The following is a 25,178-nucleotide window of genomic DNA, read 5'->3' on the forward strand; positions in this document are numbered from 1 at the left end:
AAGGGGGAGACCTTTATGGCAGGATGGGAGGTTGAGGCAAATAGCCTGGCTGCTGATTACGCCCAGCCAGACAGCCGTGCGATTAGAAGAGCCCAGCGGGAAGCGCTGTGCATCCGGGAGGCTTTGAAAGCTAGGTTCCTCAGTGAGCAGGGTAACCTGTGACTATTAAGTTTGTTTACAGAGAAGCTGAACCTGCCCCCGTTTCTTTACCCAGTTACTGTTGACTATCCTCTGCAGTTACATTCCCCGTTCACCCCATTCCCCCTCTTCCAACACACGTTTAAAAATAAAATACATGGAACTTTGTTAATTAACACCATTTTCTTTATTACTGATTTCGCGTTAAAGGGTTGAAAGTGGGACGCAGACTGTGGTGGGTAGGGTGTGTAGTGATGTAAAGACCGCTTCTAAACTCGAGGAATAACAGGCTCCTGCTCCTAGAGTGGTCCACAGTGGCAGACTGGTTGTTTCAACGGAGCCTGCCATCCCTCCTTTTCGGGACTCTGTGTGTGGGGGCTATGTGACTTTGTGGCGGGGGAGGACGGTTACAGATCCCCTGCTGCATGGCTCTGTGATCCAGGATAAGGACCGCTGCATAAGTTCTCTAACCACCCTCCCCCGCCACAGTCACATAGCCCCCTCCCCCCCACAGAACATGAAAACCACCTCCCAGACTGACCAGGGTGCCTAGTGACTGCACTGTGTGTGTGACCTGCTGCTGAACCTGCCCCCATGTCTGTACCCTGGTAAAGGTGACTGTCCTGTCCAATTACCAACCCCCTTCAAACACAGTCTCCTCTAAAAGAACATGACGGAAACAGTAATTTACAGAAAAGTATTTTTTATTATCAACTAGACAGTTAGGGGATGAAACTGGGACGGGGGCTTGGGTGAGGCGGGAAGGAAAGGACTTATCAAAATTTTGGGAATGAGAGCCTTCTTGTACTTGAGCACTCTGCAGGGGTGGAGTGACAGTTTTCACGGCCCCTGCCGCCCCTTCTTCTTGTTACTTTGGGTGAGGGGGGTATGGGACTTTGTGGTGGGGGAGGGCAGTTAGAGATAGACTGCAGTGGGGCTCTGTCCTCCTGCCTCCGGTCCTGCAGAACATCCACAAGGCGCCGGAGCGTGTCCGTTTGCTCCCTCATTAGTCCAAGCAGCGTTTGAGTCGCCTGCTGGTCTTCCTGCCGCCACCTGTCCTCCCGTTCGCTGTGTGAGCGCTGGTACTGCGACATGTTCTCCCTCTACTGGGTCTGCTGGGCCGCCTCGGCTCGGGAGCAGCCCATAAGTTCTGAGAACATCTCGTCCCGTGTCCTTTTCTTTCGCCACCTAATCTGCGCCAGCCTCTGTGAGGGGGATGCCGGGGTAGGTCGGGAGACAGTCGCAGCTGTGTGATGGGAAAAAGGGAATGAATTCCTTACAAAGATACATTTTTGCGAACAATGAACATAGTCTAGTCTATCTCTGTGAACAAGACCATGCACAGCACCTATCTCATGCGCACTCAGGACAAGGTCGACTTTTCGGCCTTCACATTCAGTGCCTGGGGCCTTTTAGTGGAGATCAGACAAGCGGGGCAGGGCAGCAGAATTCATGTAGCAGGCAGACATGGTAAGCCGTAGACTTTTGGATGCTTAAAACTTAATTTATAGCAGTGTCCTCCTTTCACGGTCAAAGCAATGCTCCTAGCGTTGGCTAGTTCCTGCTGCCGGCAGTCCGGAAAGCATGAACTCTGCCCCTGTCCCACCCCCTCGCGGCTGTCCCCAGGAAAGATCCCTGTATGCTGCCCCTGTCCCGCCTCCACCACGTGGCTGTAAACCGCCTGTTACAGTTATGTAAAGGAACAGGCAAGCAGTCCCAATACTAACATTCCCCTAATTCAAAGCAGGTCACCATGAGCGACATCACCCTGCTGAGGATCAGTGAGACAGATAAAGACCGCATGCTGCGTGAAAGCCAGCAAAAACCAGGGCCCTATGCCGCCATGCTCTGCGAGGCAATGATACCCGAGTACCTGAGGATAGCCTGGCGTGGAAAAGTGTGCTACCACGGAGGACGCAATAAGGCCGCTCTCCCCAGGAACCTCATGCGGAGGTTTTTCGATTACCTGCAGGAATGCTTCGTGGAGATCTCCCAAGAGGATTTCTGTTCTATCCCCGTACATATTGACCTTCTTTTCCATTGTTAATATTCCTGTTCTGTTAAAAATAAATGTTTACATGTTTAAAGCACTTACCGACAGATCCTTCCCCTGATTCAGGGTCCAGGTTAATGGCTGGGGAGGGTTGGTAGGGGATCTCCGTGAGGGTGATGAAGAGATCCTGGCTGTCGGGGAAATCAGCGTTGTAAGCGCTGTCGACTGCCTCGTCCTCCTCATCTCCTTCCTCATCTTCCCCGTCCGCGAACATCTCCGAGGAACCGGCCGTCGACACTATCCCATCCTCAGAGTCCACGGTCAGTGGTCGGGTAGTGGTGGCGGCCGCACCTAGAATGGCATGCAGTGCCTCGTAGAAGCGGCATGTCTGGGGCTGGGATCCAGAGCGTCCGTTTGCTGCTTTGGTCTTCTGGTAGCCTTGTCTCAGGTCCTTGATTTTCACGCGGCACTGCGTTGCATTCCGGCTGTATCCTCTCTCTGTCATGGCTTTGGAGATCTTCTCGTAGATCTTCGCATTCCGTTTTTTGGAGCGCAGCTCCGAAAGCACAGACTCATCGCCCCACACAGCGATCAGATCCAAGACTTCCCGATCAGTCCATGCTGGGGCCCTCTTTCTATTCTGAGATTGCATGGACACCTCTGCTGGAGAGCTCTGCATCGTTGCCAGTGCTGCTGAGCTCGCCACGATGTCCAAACAGGAAATGAGATTCAAACTGGCCAGACAGGGAAAGGAATTCAAATTTTCCTGGGGCTTTTCCTGTGTGGCTGGTCAGAGCATCCGAGCTCGGACTGCTGTCCAGAGCGTCAACAGAGTGGTGCACTGTGGGATAGCTCCCGGAGCTATTAGCGTCGAATTCCATCCACACCTACCCTAATTCAACGTGGCCATGTCGAATTTAGCGCTACTCCCCTCGTCGGGGAGGAGTACAGAAATCGAACTAAAGAGACCTGTATGTCAAACTAAATAGCTTCGTTGTGTGGACGGGTGCAGGGTTAATTCGATTTAATGCTGCTAAATTCGACATAACCTCCTAGTGTAGACCAGGCCTTGGTGAAGTTATATTTTTTGTGTAGTAAATCACAGCAATCTCAGATAGTCAAAACCTATTCGGTTATCTAGTTCTTTCCTTTGTCAATGCATGATTGTTCCTTATTGATTATAGTACTCTCTCTTCAGTGATCATTTGAAATGTCTCAAATGCTGTGGCTTATACCACTTAGCTTACAATACATACTTCATATTCTAATACCTGCCACTGTCAGGGAGTTAGTTATCTGACTAGAGTTTTCTTTTATTAATTTTATCCAGTTATTTCCACCGTTTGTCTAGACTGAAATTTTGTTTGTGATATAACTCAGGTTAACCAAAAACAAATATTTTGAGAGTGTCTAGATTAGCATTTACAATGCTAATTTGAGTTAGCTGGAACCAATTAATTCGAGTTGCAGTACAACCAAAAACTGTAGTCTAGGACAGTTCTTAAAATACATCCCTTCCAATCTGCACTATATCACACTAAATAATTCCTCTCCATTTGTTGATGTTGACACTCTTACACTTAAACTGTTATGTTCCTCTGATTAACTCACCCATCTTGTCTCTGTAATATCTTTTATTGGACTAACTTCCGTTGGTTAAAGAGACAAACTTTTGAGCCACACAGAGCTCTTCTTCAGGTCTAAAAGCTTTTCTTTTTCACCAACAGAAGTTGGTCCAATAAAAAAATATATTATCTCACCCACCTTGTAGCCATGTCGGTCCCAGGATATTAGAGACACAACTACACTGCATACAACACGTTCCTCTTATGTCTAACGTAGCCAAGAGATACATATTTCGTGCTTTTAATCTTTTCTCATAAATCATTTCTTTCAGCCTTCCAATAATTTGCTCTTTTCGAACTCTTTCCAATTTGTCAGTATTCTTCCAGATTCTGAGATGCCCAGAACTAAAAAAATTCGTGTATATCAATAACCCATTTTGTACTTCTGTTAAGTATTTTATATCATACAGCAGATACTGCAGTATTTTTCCTTTTATTTTGCTGTTTTTCCAACCCAATTTGTCACATATGTTGTGCAATACAATATACTTTCTTTGAGTGCTTGCATATGTCCATTACACTGGAGGTATTTACATGTCTTGTGCACCTGTGCCAGAGAGTTTTCCCTAGCAGTTGCTATAGAGGCAGCCCCACCCACACCAAGGCTCCTTGTATTCCAAAGGACGGTAAAGGATGGTTACACCCTTCCACTCCTTCCGTTCCTTCTTACCGTTTGTAGTCAGAACAGTCTATGTTGTTCTTTGGGAACAGAGTTATGGATACATACTTATTCTTCCTAGTGGTTCTGTTTTTGTTCATTGCACATTTTTCTTATTTTCCTTTTTGTTAGAAGCTTTCTGTTAATTTTTCTGAGTAAGGCGGGCTTCAGGCTGTTGCCCTGTACCGAGGGATCCCATGCCAACGTCCTCAGGTTTCAAGCCTTGTTGTGGTTGCTCAAAGCTGATGCCTGGCAGTGATCCTCATTCCTGCTATCTAAAGTGCTTGGATGATGGCCCTGTAAGAGACAGATGCTCAATTTGCCAGGGCTTCAAGACCAGGACAAAGAAGCTGCAGGAAGAGCACCCTCGATATATTCTTTTGGAGGTTTCCCTTAGACCAATATCTGAAATCCCTTTGTTCTCCAAGGGGATTTAATTGATGACTCCTTTCCAGAGTACTCCTCCCATTTTACTGGCAAATAGGAGCCATAGGAGATCCCTGTCACTGGGACCATCATCTTCAAGGTTTAAGACATCGGACCAATTCCCGCCTCAGAAGTATAAGAAGAAGTTGGTATTGGGCTCTTTGACATTTGCGCTGCAAGATTCCTCCACGGAGGTTCATTCTGGTGCCAATGGTAGAGCATGCCCTTTGGCTCCCCACTTTCTGGTATTGGCTCACACTGACTCTCATTGACCTTAGACGTTAACTCTGGTGTCCTCCAAGGGACGGTTGAGACTGGCTACTTCCACTGTTTTGACACTATATCCGGCATCTCTGATCCTAGTGGAACATCTGCCTTCATCGGTACTGACAATGCTAGAGGCCTGTGCAGCAGTGAGAGACCTATTACGCCTTGCAGGCCACCATTGCTGTTAATTCAGGGTGAAGACCCTCATCCAGCACCATTCCAAGTACTGTTCTCATCTGCTCTGGCAGTATGCTGTGGACACATCAGCCATAGGCCTGCTACACTTTCTTCAGGCTCCTCCACTTCTGTATTATCTCTGTTTTGTCACACAATACCAGCAGCCAGGAAGCTGTCCATGCTTTCTCTGGTACCAAGTTCCTGGAATAGATCCTGGTCAGTCTCCGATACCTGCTCCCAGTACTGTGCCACCTTGGCTCTCAGAATATTCCACTTCTTTGTCAGAATCCGAGGTGGGCTCTTGGGTCTCATGCTACTGACAGTCTAGGGCTTCCTCCAGGCCCTGTTCTCATACCCACAAAAGGAGATATGAGGAGATTAGAGCCAGAGATTACAACACTTGATGCAGGCACAACTGTGATCTGGGGCCATACCAGCCTCCTCACTAGCTGTATTGAATGCCTTGGGGGGATGCCCTCATCATCCAAATCAATATCTCCACTCTCTCACAGGAGCAGATCATGTATGAGAGATGCTAGTCATGCTCGGTGCCAATCTACCTTTTGACTCAGCATTGCTGGACTTAACTCAGCCTGCTTCGGAACAGCAGCCTGCCCCAGCATTGTAGGACCAACCTCAAGAGGTTCCTCCCTTGCCTCCCTCTAATGCATCAATCTCATCACCAGATGAGGTCCTGGTTCCAGAGACATGCTCTCCCATACTAGATGACTTTAAAGGATGCCAGCTCCTCTGGCGAATGGATGTTTCTCTTCATAAGCTAGTGGAAGAGAATACCCACAAACTCAGTGGTTCTCAAACTTTTGGTCTGGTGACCACTTTCACATAGCAAGCCTCTGAGCGCAACCCCTCTTATAAATTAAAAACACTTTTTTATATATTTAACACCATTATAAATGCTGGAGGCAAAGCGGAGTTTGGGGTGGAGGCTGACAGCTCACCACCCCCCATGTAATAACCTCATGACCCTCTGGGTCCCAACCCCCAGTTTGAGAACCCCTGCACAAACTGATATTTTACATGTGGCTTGGCATGAAAGGTAGGCTGCATGATGGCCTAATTTATGGGTAGATCTATCAAGACCCTGTGCCATACGTCTTTGTCCATTCCACAAACAGAATGTAAATACCAGGTTCCATCCCAGGGATTTGAGCAGTTTTATTCACACCCTATGCTGGGCTCTCTAGTAGTAGTTTCAGTAAACGAGAAGCAGTGGCAAGACTGCACTAAGGCTACTCCCAAAGTGAAAGATACAAAGAAGTTAGAGCTCTTTGGGGGAAAGACTTATTCCACAGCAAATTTACTCCAATCACTGCCAATCGCTGGATTTTAATGTCCAGATATGATTATTCTAAGGGTAGGTGTATGCTGCACACAACTGATAGCGGCAAATAGGGTACGTGTAGTTACACGTGGGAGTGAAAAAGCAGGCTGTGTCCACACTGGTGTTTAGCTACACATGATAGTGAAAAGCTCTGGCAGGGGGAGGCAGAAGGGAAAGACTCCCAGAGTGGGTTCTTTCCCCATTGCCTCCCCCTGCTAGAGACTTTCCCCACTGCTAAAGTCTTTCCCTGCAGTGGGAAAAGGCTCATGCAGCCCTCTGTGGCCGAGAGTGGCTCCAGCAGCCGGGAGCTGCCAGAGCTTTTCCCTGCTGCTGGAGCTTTTCTCTGTGGCATGGCAAGACTCTGGCAGTAGGGAGACAATGGGAGACTACGCTGCTGAAAATAACAGTGTAGACTGGGAAGGTGCTACTTCAGCGTGTAGAGAGCTGAACCCTTAAGCTATGTACCCTATACAGCTATGTCTTTATCTGCCTAAGAAGTGCCTCACTGTTTACACTGATGTTTATACCCACGCTAGAGGTGCATGCAGTGTATGTACTTTACACCCTGCTGTGTGCAATATAGATGTTTCCTACCTGGGAGGCAATCTCTCAGTTTGCAAATAAACTGCTAGAAAGCTTGAGGGCAGTGGTTTTCAACCTTTTTTCATTTGCAGACCTCTAAAAAATTTCAAATGGATGTGTGGACCCCTTTGGAAATCTTAGGCATAACCTGCAGACTCTCAGGGATCCACTGACCATAAGTTGAAAACCACTGCTCTAGGGAACAGTTCCAACCCCTTGTTGCAGAAGGTTAGTTGGTCTCTCGTTCAGCTCTGCAGGCTTCCTTGAACTCATGAGATTCTGGGTCTAGGGCTAGGGGGATGGCAGTGACTATATGCCATTCCTCCTGGTTGTAGTCCTAGGGGATTCCTTCAGAGGTGAAACAGACTATTGAGGGACCTCCCTTTCGAGGGATGTGCCTTATTCTGATCCAAAATATATGAAGCTTATGCGCACTAAGTACTCTAGAGCAGTCCTAAATTTGTTAGGTTGGTACACTCTTGCTACAAAAAAGGCTAAATATTGTCGTCAGTTCCAGCTGAGGCAGCAGTATTTCACCTTCAGGCAGCCTGATCAGTTCAAGAGGAGGCAAAGGTCTCAGAGAAGGAGGCCTCTGCTCTCTATCCCCTTCTTGTCATCTGGGCAACCACAGGCCTTGAAGCATCCTGTTTGACTTCCGTGTTGTTAACAGGAGCTTGCCGTTCTTTCCCTGCTCTTGCAGAACAGATTGTCCCACTTCCTGCATGCATGGTAGGCTATCACCTTGGACAAATGGCTGCTATGCACAGTGGTATTGAGACATACCCTGAAATTCCTTTCTATTCCCTCTTTTCCTCCCCCCCTCAGTCCCTCTTTGTGGCCCCCTCACATGAGTCTCTACTAAGACAAGAAGTGCAAGATACTATGTTCTTTGGTGCAGGGTTTTTTATTCCTGATACTTTCCAATACCCAAAGCCAGAAAGCAGTCTCAGACTCATTCTAGATCTTCTGAACCTAAATAAATACAACAAGAAGTAAAAGTTCCATATGGTGTCTCTTGCTATTGTTATCCCTTTTCTAGATTCAGGAGACTGGTGTGGTACTCTCAACTTTACAAGATACCTACTTTCATGTGGCGATCCACCCAAGTCACAGGAAGTTCCTAAGTTTCATGGTATGAGATAATTACAGTTCATCATTCTGTTCTGTCCTTCTGTCTATCATCAACACTGGGTTTTCAGCATGGTGATATGTATGGTGGTAGCTGCCTATCTGTGCCAGCAAGATGTCTGTGTAGCCTTACTTGGATGATTGGTTGCTTTGGGATCACTCCAGACACCAAGTAGAGGCTGCTATCCATTGCACAATCTGAACATACAGCATCCTGGGCCTGAAAACTGAAAAGTCAACATTATCACCTCTACAAAGAATAGAGTTCATTAGAATGGTCCTGGATTCAATTTTTGACAGGGTTTTCCAGCCTTTCCCCAGAATCCAGATTGTAGTAGACCTCTATGCTTTGCTCAAGGATCAGCCATGTAAGGAATTGCCTCAGGCTCATAGGTCACATGGCAGCATGTACTTATGTGACCTCTCATGTCCATCTCTACCTCAGCGAAAAGTAGACGTGGCCAACGTGAGTCTGTCACTCTCAGATTCAGCATCTGGACAGGCTGGTATGCATTCTAGACAAAGTGTAAATGTCTCTGAACTGGTGGATGAGCCAAGACTATATGGGGAAGAGGGATGTCCTGTTTTCTCAACCTTTCCCTTCAATCACTTTGATAACAGTGCTTCAGCCATGAGTGGGGAGCACATTTGGGAGATCTTCAGGCTCAGGCTTTGTGGACTGCCCACGAGGCCAGGTTACACATATGTTCTTGACTTGTGTGTAATATCCTGTACCTGTGAGCAGTTCCTGCCTCATATTCAGGACTGTCCAGGTTCTCTAACAACGTTACAGGGTGGTTTATGTGCGCTAGGTCAGACAGCCTGTGCCAGGAGGCGGTCAAGTTGTGGAATTTCTGTATATTGGAGCTCCGTCAGTCTCAGGGCCTCTCACTTGCTAGGTGTTCAAATGGCCTGGTGGACAGCTTGAGCAGATACTTCAAATGAGACCACAGATGGTCTCTCAACTCAGTGGTTCTAGCTTGAGTGTTTTTTTGTATGGTGGTTTCTGAAGGTGGACCTGTTTGTGACTCAATAGAGCAGAAAATTTCTCTAGTTCTGTTCCAGAATAGGTCATAGCGCTGGGTCAGTTTTGAATGGTTTCCTGTTTCTATGCATATGCATGTCCACAAGTGCCCCTGATTCCCAGAGACATTCTCAGGTTGAAACAAGATTGAGGCAAATTGATGCTTGTAGCTCAGGCAGCCCTGGTATTGTGATCTACAAAAGCTGTCTACCTGGGAACCCTTGCTATTGTCGCTAACCAGGCACTTGATAACTCAGAATCACAGGTGTGTGCCGCACCCAGATCCTCAGGTGCTATACGTCACAGCATGGTTTATCAGTGGCTGACTACAGAGGACACATACTGTTCAGTGGCAGTCTAGAATGTCCTCCTTACTAGTAGAAAACAAGAGCAAGTAGAAGTAATCCTCCATCTGGGAGGTCACCCATAGTGTCCTCCATACTCAAAGTATGATTCAAAGAATTCTGGACTACCTTTATATTAGGGCTGTCAAGCGATTAAAAAAATTAATCGTGATTAATCACACTGTTAAACAATAATAGAATACCATTTATTTAAATATTTTTGGCTGTTTTCCAAATTTTCAATATATTGATTTCAATTACAACACAGAACACAAAGTATACAGTGCTCACTTTATATTTATTTTTGATTACAAGTATTTGCACTGTAAAAAACAAAAGAAAATAGTATTTTTCAATTCACCCAATACAAGTACTATAGTACTCTGTCATGAAAGTTGAACTTACAAATGTAGAATTATGTACAAAAAGAACTGCATTCAAAAATAAAACAATGTAAAACTTTAGAGCCTGCAAGTCCACTCAGTCCTACTTCTTGTTCAGCCAATCGCTCAGACAAACAAGTTTGTTTACATTGGCAGGAGATAATGCTGCCTGCTTCATATTTACAATGTCACCTGAAAGTGAGAACATGCATTCTCATGGCACTGTTGTAGCCAGGGTCGCAAGATATTTATATGCCAGACATGCTAAAGATTCACATGTCCCTTCATGCTTCAACCATCATTCCATGCTTATGACGGGTTCTGCTCGATAACAATCCAAAGCAATTCTCCCCAAGGAGTTCAGTCACAAATTTAATTAACGCATTATTTGTTTTAACAATCATCAGCATGGAAGCATATCCTCTTGTATGGTGGCTGAAGTATGAAGGGGCATACAAATGTTTAGCATCTGGTCTGTGAATAGAAGAGCCATCAGCTCCATCCAGAAAGGCTTCATGTCATGCGAAGGCTATTATGAACACAACTTTGTCCTTCAGGCTGCCATCCACGTGGCCAGGAGGGCACAGAGGCAATGTGCCATAGCCTGGCTCGACCTGGCTAATCCTTTTGGATCAATGCCCCACCAACACATTTTTGCCACATTGCGAGAGTTTGGGATGCCTGAAAACTTTCTCCAACTGATCCAGGAACTTTATTAAGGCCTCACCACCACCATCTGCTCCCTGGAAGGAGAGAGGCCTGAAATTCCTATCTGTAGCGGCATGAAGCAAGGTTGTCCCCTCAGCCCCATTGTTTTCAACTTAGCCATGAAGCCCCTCATTCGAGCCATTTCCAGCGGTCTAGGCAGTTCGACCTGTCTGGCAACAGTGTGAATATCCTGGGCTACACAGACAATCTGGTCCTGATCGCAGACAACCTTGAGTATCTCCAACAAATGCTCGACATCACCAGCCAGGCTGCCAACTGGATGGGACTCTGCTTCAATGCTAGGAAGTGTGCATCCCTGCATATTGCTGGCAGTAGAAGGGACTTGGTCCAGGTGACGCCTTTTCAGATCTAGGGTGAACCTATGATCTTCCTCGAGGACGGGCAAGCATACCAACATCTCGGCATGCCCACGGGTTGCGTGTCCAGCAGACACCTGAGGATACCATCGCTGAGATCCTGTGAGATGTGGCCAGGATCGACTCCTCCCTACTGACACCATGGCAGACGATCAATGCCTTAAACACCTTCCTGATCCCCCGTATCTCATTCATCCTGAGAGGATCTGCCATGGTGAAGGTACCTCTGAACAAGGCAGCAACACCATCAGGCAGCTAGTGAAGAAGTGGATGTTTTTTTCCACAGAGAGCCAGCAATGAACTGGTGTACATCTCGCACAGGTAGGGCAGCACCAACATCCCTCGTATGAGTGATCTGTGCAACATTGCAGTGATCACTCACACCTTCCGCCTTCTGATGTGCCCGGATGCCGTGGTGAGGAACATTGCAGAAAGTGCCATGCAGGATGTCATCAAGAAGTGAATCACCAGGACCCCCTCCAACCAAGATGTTGCCACCTACCTGAGCAGCTTGCTGGAAGGTGAATTTGGAAGAGATGGGGGAGACTTTTTGCTTCACTCTGGACTCGTGTCCGCAATGCTGTGTAATGACTGGAGAAGCGTATCGGTTGCCCCTGGACGTGATGCAAGGGACGCCAGGAGCTGGGAGTCCTGATGCAACAGGTGAAGAACACGGACCACCCAATCCTCACTCTGAAAGCTAGAACCATGCTAGAGAGGATCCTGAAGGATGCCATCTGCTGCCAGTATGTGGAAAAGGTGAAGCAGAAGCTGGACCAGGGCAAGGCGTTTGAGGTGACGTGCAAGTGGGACGCCAGCAACCACTTCCTCCCCAGGGGCAGCTTCACTTGATTTGCCAACTGGAGGTTCATCCACAGGGCCTGGCTCAGCTGTGTTCCACTGAACCTGCCAGTGAAGTTAGCCTTTTTAGTGGCCATCACCTCAGTAGGAGAGTGGGGGAAACTCAATGCTCTACAGAGACATAGTCTGGTTAGGCTACACCCTAAGTTTCTGTCAACAGTAGAATCTGATTTCCATCTGAATCAGTGTATGTGCTTACCAGTTTTCTGCTCAAAGCCACATGCTCACAAGGATGAAAAGATTCCTTTTTCCTTGAGGAGGTGATATTTCACTGGACTAAATACACTGCATTGGGAGTCATTGGTAAACAATTTGTGTTCAGTAATAGCTCAGCTGTGCCTTTGTTTAACTAGTAATACTCATTAGTAATATGTCAGTAAAACATGTGAAGCTCTTTGTAATGTTTAGTAGCAGTAATAGTATGAATGTTCTTCTGTCCCCACTTAAGCTTTAACATAGCAATCTATGAACCTCAAAAGGCTATGTGATTCAGTTTAGATAGGCACCAAGAGCTCAGTGTTTATCTGAACTTTCAGATTTGTCTCCCTGACCTCCTAGAGGCTTCTCCCCTTGCTCAAGCTCTTTGGAGAGGGTTGGTATTATCTCTGTTTTTAGACTGGACAACCCAGGCCACTAAGGGAGTGTGTCTTTGAGCCAAGATTAGAATTCAGTATTCCTAGCCCCCACTGCAGTGCTCATTACTAGCCCACATCACTGAAATAATATAGTGGAAAGCATTATTTTATATTTTGAAATGGTTTTCTCTTTTCTTTTCTTTCTGCTACCTTAGTTAACTGGTTAAAATGAGAAATGACTCTGCCTGGTGACCCTTTATGCGTGAATCTTTGAGACAGAGGCCAAAATGATAGAACTAAATATAGACACCTAAATCTATGTTTAGGCACTCAAATAAAAGTGGCCTAATTCTTAGAGATGCTGAGCAATTCTCACTGTCATCAGAGTGAGCAGTGAATGCTCAGTACCTCTGTATATCAGGCCACTTGTATTTGAGAGTTTATAATTGGTCTGGGTTCATAAATGGTGAGACTGCTTTGGACATCCCTCTAAAGCAGTTCATTTACACAAGCCACAAATACTTTTATTTCAGTACATTATTGTAGGGCACAGCACCAGCTGTTGCCTCAGTTTTGAGGGGAATATTGGGGTGACTTACATGGTTTATATTTTTTTACATTTCTGCCTACCTTCCACTTAGTTTAACCATTTCTCCCTTTCTCAGTTCTGTACAGTGGAGGAGGATGAACTTGAAAGGAAGGGACCCCAAAGATCACAGAACAAATATGGACAAACCAGGAAAAACTGCCACTGGAGATGAGAGGAGTAAGGGCTAGTAGGTGTTGAGTGAGGGATCCTCTGAGAAATATATCTCAGGGAACAGCAGGCAAGTCAAATAGCTAGCGAGTCCCTGCAGAAGTAGTCAGAATCCCTTCTAGCAGGCCAGGCAGCAGCCCATAATGGCCTACTCTCACCTCTGACGTAGAAACCTCAGGACAAAACATAGCAGCTAGCCAGAGTATTGGGTTGTTGAACTGCAGAGTATGTGGAATTGCAGAATGACTCTTTCTGGGGGGAAGATGTGATTCAACAGTAATTATCACGGTTTTTAAAGGATGAGCAGTATCTTGTGCATCATTTCTCTTCTGAGGTAAACTGTTCTCAATGGTATCCCACATAGGGATTCTACTGTGACTAGAGTCCATTATGTTAATAAGCCTTCAGACCCTACCACCCTGGTGTTCAACTGCCATGACAGTGTCTACCTTTTGAGAGCTTTCTACTCATGACATGCTCCTGGTATCTGTGCCATTGTTTGTGTTGGGTGTTTAGTGTTGCAAGAGTGCTATATATTCATAGATAGTAGCCCTTTCCTGCTCCCATAGGTTTCCTCAGTCCTTGAAAAGTCACCTGATGCAAAAATGAATTTAGTCTGTGTCACCTGGGACTGAATGGCCACTCTGCACTATGAGTTTACTCTCTTTGGACTTAATTTTTTTTTTGACACACTTCCCCTAATAAATTGGTATCTTTGGACTGTAACTCCTGAACTGTTCTAGGCAGATGAAGGAAATAAAATGGTTTCTGATGCAAACTGTTTCTTGCAAATTCCCATCTAGTTACACATATTAGTCATACTTCTCATCACTATCTACATACAGTGATGGCTCCTCTCCTTCCCTCCCCCTGACTGGCATAGCATAAATCCTTTGTGTCTCTCTGCCCCCTGGAAACTCAAAATGGCAGTTTAACTGGTTTTATTTCTGCTTACTTGTGTTTGGTGACTCTTGCTAGGAGTTTGGTTGGATGTTGTTCCAAATACAAGACCTGAGAGTTTTCATCTCTGCTTCCTTTCTGGTCCTGTTAGGGATTGGCCCACATGTAAGCTGTAAAGATATTGCTGGTGCTGTGCCCAGCAGCCATGATGTGCTTTCTGATGACTGTATGTCTGACTTGTGTGTGAAATAGCTAATCTAATAAACCACTGAAAGGCAGGTGGTTTGAAGTGGTCACTAAGTACAGTAACTCCTCACTTAACGTTGTAGTTATGTTCCTGAAAAATGCAACTTTAAGTGAAACAACGTTAAACGAATCCAATTTTCCCATAAGAGTTAATGTAAAGGTGGGAGGTTAGGTTCCAAGGAAGTATTTTGGGGGCAGACAAAAGGAATTATGTACTGTACTGTACTGTGGTTGGGAAGTGCCCAGCCCACTGCAGGCAAGGACGCTAGGAAACACCTTTGCTGCATCAGCGGCAGCTTCCCCGGAGAAGGACAGGCTTGGACTTTGTCGGAAATGCTCCAGGCCCACCTCTTTCTGTCCCCGCTCCACTCCAGGCCCACCTCTTCCCACTCCCACTTCACCTCCTATCCAGAGCATGCCAAATCCTTCCCACCCCCCTCCCCCCGAGCTGTTTGGTGGCACTTAGGACTTTCTGGGAGGGAGGGGGAGAAGAAGAGATGCAGCGCTTTCCCGCTCCTGCCCCTCCCTCCCAGAAAGTCCTAAGCACGAAGTGCTGGGAGGGAGGGGGAGGAGCAGAGAAGCCCCATGTCTCCACTCCTTCCCCTCCCTCGTAGAAAAACCTAAGCACCGCTAAACAGCTGTTTGGTGGTGGGGGAAGCACTGGGAGGGAGGAGGAGGTGGCGAAGCGGAACTTGTGCAATACTCCCTTGTAAATTCGCTGCTCTTCCACAGAATCTTACAAGCAGGCAGCCAAACGACGTTCTAAGGGAGCATTGCACAACTTTAAACGAGCATGTTCCCTAATTGAGCAGGGATGTAACGTTAAGCGGGACGACGTTAAATGAGGAGTTACTGCAGGAAGCTTATTGCAACGTTTTTACCTGTCCTTTCCTTCCTAGTGAGCACATCTGGCCAGATGCTGCTGACTGCACTCTGGTTGTACTTCTCTTTGAAAATGTGCAGTGGGTATACTTCACACTTGTGTTTTGTATTTAAGTATGCAGACGTTTTGAAAATACAGCTTAATATGTAACTAAGAGCTTTTGCTGTATTAAATGTTGTTACTGTTGCTCTTTCTCTTTCCCTGCAATTCAGAGAAGCAACTTGTACTGCAACATAAAGATGAGAATAAAGGGAGTTAATAAAATGGAGATATTTTTTCTTTAAAGTAGGATTAAAGGTCTTGGACAAAAATGTATCAAAAAGTTAAACAACCTTTATTAATATGATTGCTTACTATTCCTCATATGTAACATCTCTAAACAGTGCTATTCTGATCTCTTTCCAAATGACAAATAGTAGTTTAAGTATAGTGTCAAGTTAATGGTGATACTGGTGTAACTTGTCAGAACCAAAGCAAACATGTAATTTACTTGAAATTATTGGGGGGGGGGGGGTAGGGAGAGGGTAGTTCTGAAAGTTTGGGAAGAAAGTATCCCTTTGGTATACAGATTTGAAAAGCTTTTAAATGGCAACCTTCTTAAAACTCTTTCATTTAACATTAGTTTTCAGATGAATGTTAATATATCGTTTACTTTTCCTAAAATCCTGGTTTATGGGATTGAAAAATACCTCAAGTTCCAGGACAACTTTCCTTTAGCATCTCTCCTTTCAATCTCTGTTAAGAGTTTAAATGCTGTAAGAATCATATTTACAGAGATAACCTATGGTTGTTATGCTGGAGAGAGTGTTTACTTTGGTTCTCAGGTGAGAAAGTTAATGATTTTGCCCCATTATACAGTTTGGTATCTCTCAGAAGAGAACATGATCAATATTCTATTGCTTTAATAAAGGAATTTGTTATGAAACCAAGGTTCAGTAGGCGGTTGTCTTGTCATTTTCCTAAAACTTTTGTATGGTGCTTGCACTTATATGATTCCTATAATTTTAAAAGGTAATTTTTAAAGGTACACTGCCTGTTGGAGGAGGGGAAAAAAATTAAAACTTCCATATCTGCCCCTATATATGGAATGTCTCTCCTGAGCACCACCACTTTCCTCATTTAAATCCTTCCAGAAGTCCCATTTTTTTCACGGTACTTACAAGATATTACATCATCTCAACTCTGTGTTTTTTCATCTGTTTATCTTAGGAGTGAATTGCTCGTTTGTTTGGAGAGAAAGGGCATAAGGGTACTGGACATGACCTTGGGGACTTGTGAGAGGGAACTTGAGGAGTGTAGGGGTATGGACTTAACTGCTGGTGCACCCCCTTGTGGCTGTAAGTGGCATTGTAGGCTTCCACCTCTGCCAACAGCTGCTTTGGCCCTGTGGTGGTTTGCCTCTTCTCATGACTCAGCTCTCTGTCCATGTCATGTTTAAACTGACCCCTTCCAGGGTAAAAAGAGTCCAATAAACTCAAAGAAAGACAATATATCTCTTCTCCTCTGTCTGGGCTCACCCCCTGCAGACTCTTCACCCTTTACCAGGCTCTGCAGGGTGCAGAGCAATGCATCCTAGGAGGCCCAGCTCCAAACTCAGTAGTTGTCCTCCCCTTTGCACCAGGGTGTTTCTGTTCCACCTTTTCCAGTGAACAAGTAGGAAAATCCAGACCCTCCCTCTTCTTCAGGTCGCAGTCCAGGAACCTGTGGCAAGTAACTAATTTCTGCTCACTCAGACTCCTCTCTACCTCCCTGGACATCTTACTACCTTGGCCTGTCTTCAGGCCCTTTCCCATAGCCACATCGTGAGCATACTGGTGTCTGCCTCTCTAGATCTTTCTTCTACTTTCTAGCAACCAGAGAGGAACTTCAAAATTCTCCTTTCTCCCTGTAACCCTCCTTCTCATCTTTCTTCCATTATGCTCACCACCCAACTTCTCCCCCGCTGAGCTTCATCTTCAGTTGGGCCTGGCCCACCCTCCAGGTACCTTAATTGAACTTTCTAGCTCCAGTTAACCCTTTTAGTGCAAGTGTGAGGTATATATCCCATCAGAAGGAGGTTGAATGGTAGAGGGAGGAGGGGAATTTAAGTGTGTTGAGTATTTAGAAAACAAAACTTTTAACTAATATGACATGTACCTATTTTCCCATTGATAGTTTTGCTTGCATGATATATATCCTATGCCCCCACACTTTGTCTTTCAAGGGTAGGGACTCTTCAGGATAAGGACTATCTCTTCCTCTGTATTTGCAAAGTGGCCAGCATTTTTTGGTATTGCCACAGTATAAATAATAATAGACAATATAAATTGTATAGCCTAATTTCATTCCTAAATATCAACTATACAATGTTAAAAAAGATAGAAACAAAACATGTATTCCAGGTTTATTCCAATTGGATGCCTACTAGATAATATCCATTGCGTAATTAACTAATAAAAAAGAAATTCTGATGCTAAGAAAATGTTAAAATTGGACACAAAAAAAGCTTTAACACAGTGGAAGGGATTTTTGAAGGTGGTAGTCAGGGTAGGGAACAGTATTTAGAAAGTATCTAATAAACTAGTTTTAAAAGTCAAGGCAGGAACTAATCCTTATTTTGCATTATTTCCTACTTGGGAAATCGTCAGAGATTTGTAGGAATCGGTTTCTGCATTCTCTCATCTCTCCACTCTCTCAATATTCAGATGTGTTTCTAAACTCCATTTTTGCAGTGTTTTACAATAAATGCCATCTACAGAAGTAAGAAATTTCAAATAGAGACTCACCAGGGCAAGTGAGCAGCTTACTGTGAAGGGATCTATATCATCTTCCACAGAATCTAAGCTTTCATTTTTTTCAAATAATGAAATTTCTAGCCCTTAAAGTTTTGAAGACATGTACTTTGCTAAACAGTTAGTTATTAAGAAATTAATAAGACTGTGGTCAGTTTCACTACTACTATTTGGAAGACAGTGGACAGCAGTAAAATTGGTAAAAATGATGTTAATTTAATGCTGCTACTGCTTGAGGAAGCTCTGAGTAACAGCACAGGCAAGCACTGGGGTTATTCATTAGGAGGGAAAATTTTTTAAATAGTCTGGGAGAGTGACAGAGAAGTGGAGACATTTCCCCCTTATTCCTTGCAGGAGCTAGTAGTCTTTGAAAGGGAGAAGACACAGAAAACTCCTTTTCTGTCTAAGATGAGGGCGGAGTTTCCAATCTTATCAGACACCTACTAGTCAAAGGTTGATATGAAAGATAAAATGTCCAATCAGTGTCCAAAGCCAACACCTTGATAGAAATCACACCACCTATCCTTTTCAAGCTACTCTAGGAAGGCTTCTAACAACGGACCTCCCAGATGGACCTCCCTTCCCCGCTGCTTACTGCTTCTCTTTGCCTCCTATCTTTTCATTTCATCCTCACCCTACTCTAGTTTTCATATCTACCTGTGGGGAAGCAGGTTTATTGCTCTGGCTAGTGCCTTGTATATCTCACACTCTGCTGAAGTACTTAATAAAATAGTCTTCCTTTTTTAAATTTTTTTTATTGATGATCTTGCCCAGCTAGTGTATGACAACCTGTTGAATTCAATGCAGTGTTGTCTCTTGCAAATGGGTTGTGATGTTCTTATTTGTTGCGCCAGCAAAGATTTGATTTGGGCGCTTGGGCTGGGTCAAAGTAACATGAGAGGGAGGAAGAGTCGGCACTTGCTTACAGGTTAGCAAGCAACCAGTCCATCAGCCCACAACGAGGCATGTTTCCCACAGCAGCAGCCATCTGTTGTTTTTCAAAGTACCTCATTACCTCTTGGAGAATATCCCCAACGCTGTAGCCCTTCTTGGCAGCTTTTTCAGCCAACTGAGGAAGCTTCTTCAAATCCCCTTCATTTTCATTCATGAATGACAGGTTGGGCACGTTGAAGTGGGAAGCAGCCATCCACTGGAGGATAGCCTGGAGTTCTTTGTTCAGTAAGCTGCTGTTGGAATTCTGGTTGTTCACAATCACTTCAGAACCAGATGATGAACCTAATAGCTGTTTTCCATTACCCTTGGATTGTGAACTTCTCCTGGGTACTGCTGGCGTTTTTGAGGATGAAGCACCAAATGCATTTTGTTCATCCAACAGGTCACCTATAGCTAAATCTGGGCTATTGTTTTTGGCCATGAATAGACATAACTTCATCACAGATTCCACCAGTTGATCAATAAATTGCTTGTTCACCTGATCCATATTGTCAAACTGATCCATGGCTGAACTGGGCTGTTTAGATAAGGACTTTTTGCTGGACTTGCTATCAGTGGTGGCAGGATCTCTGTAATTCCTGTTTGTTTCACTGGAATTGTCATCTATATTGAAACCAGCCTCACGTAAGACCTTCTGGATGATTGATAACAGGATACTTGATATGTCCCCCTTTTGGGAGTCAAGTTGTTGGTGGTCATTCTTTGCTCCTGAGTGCCTTGATCCAGCAGCCATTGAAAGGGACTTGGAACTTTGGCTGCTCCCAGCCTTTTCAAAATGAGAATCACGAGACACGTATCCAAACGAAGTGGCGCCCGATTCACGTGCTGAGTCTTTGCCATTTGTCTGTTGTAATAGATGTTGTTGTATCAACATTAATGCAGTCACAATGAGGTCTTTTGCATACTTATCCATTGAGCAATGCTTTTCCGAATCCTTGCTTGATGATGATTGACACTTGCTGGCTCCTCGGTCTTTGTCCTTCCCTTGATTATGCATTTCACTTTTCATTGCTGTAAATTGCATGCCTTGAGATTTGCTGTCTTGGGAGCCTGTTTTAAGTGATGTGTATGCTAGGCTTTGAGACCTGGACTGCTTATCATCCCCTGCTAGGGCTTTAAACAGGCGTTTCACCATTGCTTCCAAAATTTCAGTAGACTTTTGGCTTCCTAGATTGAATAGATTCTTTTTCACCGTGGAAACGAAATCAGAGTCTGTCATGAGCACCCCTGTGACATTATGTAGATTTTTCATGGTTGAGTCTATCAAGTCTGATATGACGTCTTTGGTATGTTTGAGGATTACTTTCTTCAAAACTACACAAGCTGGGGTTGTCTTACCATCCTTTCTTTGGACTTTCATGGTCTTCATGAATGAGAACATCATGTCTGAAGCAACTTGATTTGCATAAACCATTAACCCTTTGCTTACAGAAGTACCAGAATCATCCTGCCCAGACTGTTTTGCTTGCTGACACATTTGTTTATCTCCAGGCTTTCCCCCCTGTTTACAACCATTTTGATTAGACATCTCACCATAGAAGAGTGATGTTCTCTTAGAACCTGAAGTATCTTCCTTCTTGATAGTCTTTTCTTGAGATGGTCTTGGGGATGGTAGTTTACCCTGGGGGTCCTGTGTGCTTGCTTCAACGGCTTCATTCACCATTTGTGATGCGATTTTGCTCACAGAACCACGGGAATTGTTATTTTTCCCTTCACCAGCTGAACCATGAATCCCCTGACGTATAAACTTACTGGCAGTGCCTTCCAATTTATCTGTGATCTCTTTTCGTGCCATTTGAACAACCAAAGAACAGAGCTTATTTACATAGTATGAAACATCATCTGGATCTCTCTTTCCCTTTTGGGCACCGGCAGACTTTAAAGATGTGTCACTGTTCTGGGACAATGATGGATCATTGAAGGTTTCGCTAACTTTGCGTTTCTGAGGGGCATCTGAAGGGGTCAGTGCATGCTGGAATCCAACTGCATATTTCTGAAGGTCATTGTTGAGCCAGCTCACAACGCTGAGTTCATCAGTTGAACCTTGTTTGAAAAGACATACCGCTCCTTCAGTTTTAGAATGATCATGCTTCTCATTGTCCTTTATTACAATGACTTCTTTTTCCTCCAGATTTCCCAGATCAAGTTCATTTGAAGGTTCAGAGATGCTGCTGGACTGGCTAGCAGCTTTCTTTGCTTTTGAATCTTTGTCCTTTACATTCAGGCTGGAGACATCAACAAAACAGATCACTTTCCGGTCCTGGTCCTTCTGTTCATCAGGGTTGTAGAGGTCTACTTTACACACACCTGCCTGACTGTGTAACCAGTCAACTTCCTGAGACATCTTTGCAGGTTGATAATAGGACCGTACCCAGGACCGTAGAGTGTTCTTTTATCAGTTGAGCTTCTGTGATGACCCTGCCAGACTCGAGATGTTGCCTCCTCTCTCAGCTTTCCATGCTCTTCTACTGCCAGATGAGCTCTTCACCTGTGTTGACTCATGGTTTCTATAGCAGCAGTGACATCACAAAGAACCAGTTTCACTACCAACCTATGATGTGTTGGCAATGCTTTAGCAGTGGGCTGCTATACATTTTTTCCTTTAGCCTGTGTTAAATCTGTGCCCTTTGGTTTTGGAGGGTGTTTTCCGATAGGTGGGCTGAGGGAATGGAGATTCTGTCTTTGTTTTCTATATAAACAAAAACATTTTTTCATAAACAAGGAGTCACCACCACTTAGCAAAGAAACTAGCATTAAACTGCATTTTCTGGATATACAGTGAATATATTGATAGTATAAGACGGAGGTTACCTTTTTATTAGAAGAGGGAGTTGGGAATGAAGATGGCGGTAGTCTCATGATGTTCTCCCTGAAGTGGTGACATCACAAAGATCAGCGCTCACCAATAATAGCTGAACAAAAAACCTCTAGACTTGAAAAGTGTCTTATTTCTCTTTTCATTCCCTGCTTTTTCTCTCATTCTCTTTTTCTCTTCCCCACTTTTTCTTTTGTTTTCTTCCTTCCTTTTTCTCTTTGACTAGCCTGTATATCTATCTTTTCCCCTCTACTCTGAAATAAAATAAAATCTGTAAATCTAAGCACAGGCAGTGTGACTGAGATTATACCCCCCTATTATCAGATGGTTGAAAAATCATAAAATCGTAGAAATTATATATAGAAAAGACTTCTTGTTATCCAGTGCAGGATTGTTCCCTATAAAATATTTACCATAGGCATGTGAGATTAATGTTAAATCTCCCAGATGACATTTCTGTTTGTAGATTATTTCATACCTTGTAGCTCTGGAAAGGATGGATTTTTTTTTTGAGTTAAATCACTGCACTGGTACTCAGGAAATTTAGGTTCAGTTCTCAGCTTTACCACAGATCTCCTGTTAAATCATGAGCAAGTCACTTAAACAGTCTGATTCTTAATTCCAAGTTCCCCATCTGTAAATTGGGGATGATAATTCTTCCTTTTTTTCACCTTTTGCCTGTCTTGTCTAGTTGGATAGTAAGCTCTTTGGGGCTGTGTCTTACTACGTATATGTACCATGCCTAGCACAATGGGACTCCAGTTTAGGTTGGGTCCTCTAGGTATGATTATACTACAAATAATACTTGCATACATACATCTCTGTGACTGTCTGCAGTTGAGTATTTTGTATAATATTAATCATTGCAGCAATTTTCCTTCCATTATGTGATTTTTTTTCCAGCTCCATTTGCCTTGTATAAAACATTTGTGCAGAAATATTGCCCAATATTTCACAACTACTTTCAGTGTGTAGTACCAGATACCAACTAAATATGTGGATTATAGTTCATTTGACAGATAACAGATGTTGATGATGCAGGAAAAGGGTTCACAGTGGGGTACCCTAGTCAAGTACAGGTAGTAGAGTAGTTTAGACCCAGGAGATAAAAAAATAAAAGCTTCCATAAGAATTAAAAGCTGACAAAATTCTGGGAGCACTAACATAACTGAATACTATCTGAAATTAAATAATTTGAAGTATTATTTATATTTTGAAGTAGTATTTTTTTTCCCTTTTCTTTGATACCTTAGTTCACTGCGTATGTGGAAAATGCCTCTCGTTGCCTGGTAACCATGCATATATCCATTTCAGGTTGATGTCAAACTGATAAAATTTGGTTGCCTGAAGCTAGGCAAGTGACCTAATTGTTTGGGATACACACTAGCAGAAAGGGTTCGGATATGGGCAACCAAATTGACTTCAGGCATGGAAATGCTTTTGGAAGGATGAGAGATTGAAAAGTTTGGGATTGTTTAGAGGAGAATAGTAGAGAACATGGAGATGTATAAAATAGTGAACTGTTTAGCAAAGATAAACTGGTCACGTTTGTTTATTCTTTCGCATAATGTGTGAACAAGGAGACATTAGATGGAATTAAAAAGAACACATTTGAAATAGGTAAATGGAAAATACTTCAAAATTGCTATGAGATATCATTGAGGCTAAGGGCTTTATAGGATTCACAAAAGGATTGGATATTACAGGTAGGGATGTAATGTTGCCTGTGATTAAGGTTGCATAAAACTTCCCATTGCAAGACCCTGGTTTCAGTTGCTTATAACTTTTGCGAAACTTTAACCATTTGAGCTGAAATGTTCCATGGTGTGTGTGTCTGTCTGTCTCTGTCTCTCTCTTGCTTAATAATCCCAGTTTTACTTTCTCACTAGAGACTTGCTTGAGCTTCTCAACCAAATTCCCCGAAGAGTCTCCTTGCTCCAAGCAGAATTGAAAGGGCAAATCTGGACTAGGGTGTTGCTGTGGGCAGGGCTGGGTACTGACACCACAATTCCTAAGTGTCTCAAATTGGGCACCCAAAATTAATGGAAACTTTTAACTTAATCTCTCTGTGCCTCAGTTCCTCACCTGTAAAATGGGGATACCACCACCCCCTCACTTCATACGGGTGTTGTGAAGATTGATTAGTTATTTGTGAAGCATGCAGATATTATAGTGATGAACACCATAGAAAAGCCCAGGAGGAAATTAATAATTCTGTCTTTAGAGCAGGGTTTGAATAGTGTGCAGTAACTAAGGCATGGGGGGCACACAGTGAATAATGAGAAGAAGAAAAATATTGAAAGGCTGCTTATTAACTGAGTGCCATCTCTCCTGTGCACTGAATGAAACAAGTTCCTGAAGAAAAATAGTATGTGGTCAAGTAATTAGAGTGTATTGTTATGCATATGCACAAGAAGACTGAATTAAGGTTGCAGTTCTGCAAATGTGGCATTTGCAGCATTGTGCTCCAGAATCTGTCTTCATTTTTTAAAAATGGTTTCTATCCCTCGTGGTGGCAAAAATAGCAAATAGTTAAAGTTGATGCTTGTCTGGTGCAGAGAAGCTGAAAAAATAGCTATGAGAAATGTGAACTGCCATTGGGTTACAGAGCTGTGACTGTTAATCTCAGTCAGGGTGCTATGGCCTCTATGATTCCATAGCCTTAAAGTCAGATATTTTTCCAAGATGCCACAAAATTTGGCATTTTTGTCATGGAATTGGCCACTTTGCTGCAGCCATGTGCCTGATGTATTGTTCTGTCTCCCAGCCCTGCCTAGACCTTCCTGTAGCTGCCTCTTGATTTCTAGCTTTCCCTCTGGATTACAGAGTACATTCCTTGCATTGTTGCATGTATCCAGGTAGCCAGGGATAGAGGAGACAGGTTAGTCCAGTTTACAATCAGGGAGCATTTGGCTGGGTTGCCTGGAGAATGGCACAGCAACCAACAACTGGAGAGTTGGAGAGGTGAGCTACTGAAGCTGGCTACCAACTCTCCCTTCTCCATCACGAATTGCAGAGAAAAAGTTTCTGAGCTGGATTGCCTGGATAACATTGTGGGAGCTGAGATCTGTGCCGAGACAGGGCCACCTAGAAAACATAACAGAAAAATCCATTGTCAAAAATAATCATTTTGACAATAATCATTGACTAATTTTATGTTTCATGAGACATAGTTGTGTATATTGTGGTTTGGGTTGGGAATAAAGGGTATTTAATTATGACCGAATTTAAGAGTACTTTCAGA

At 44.0% G+C, this 25,178-nt stretch overlaps 2 protein-coding genes across 11 annotated transcripts in view; one reads left to right on the forward strand and one right to left on the reverse strand.

Annotated features, from left to right (window-relative positions):
• The window catches only part of PHC3 (polyhomeotic homolog 3), a 114,967-nt gene that overhangs the window by 63,442 nt on the left and 26,347 nt on the right, over positions 1 to 25,178 (forward strand). The window lies entirely within an intron of this gene.
• On the reverse strand, positions 18,904 to 21,606 carry AKAP4 (A-kinase anchoring protein 4). The gene has a single exon (XM_039487339.1). It carries the CDS (start codon positions 21,461 to 21,463, stop codon positions 19,088 to 19,090), a length of 2,376 nt encoding a protein of 791 aa, XP_039343273.1. The 5' UTR covers positions 21,464 to 21,606; the 3' UTR covers positions 18,904 to 19,087.

This window comes from Mauremys reevesii, linkage group 9 (assembly GCF_016161935.1).
Source record: "Mauremys reevesii isolate NIE-2019 linkage group 9, ASM1616193v1, whole genome shotgun sequence".
In the NCBI taxonomy this organism is placed as follows: Eukaryota; Metazoa; Chordata; order Testudines; family Geoemydidae; genus Mauremys; species Mauremys reevesii.

Bases quoted from the DNA above. Each gene is read 5' to 3' on its own strand.
- AKAP4 (XM_039487339.1), bottom strand. From the start codon at position 21,463: ATGTCTCAGGAAGTTGACTGGTTACACAGTCAGGCAGGTGTGTGTAAA.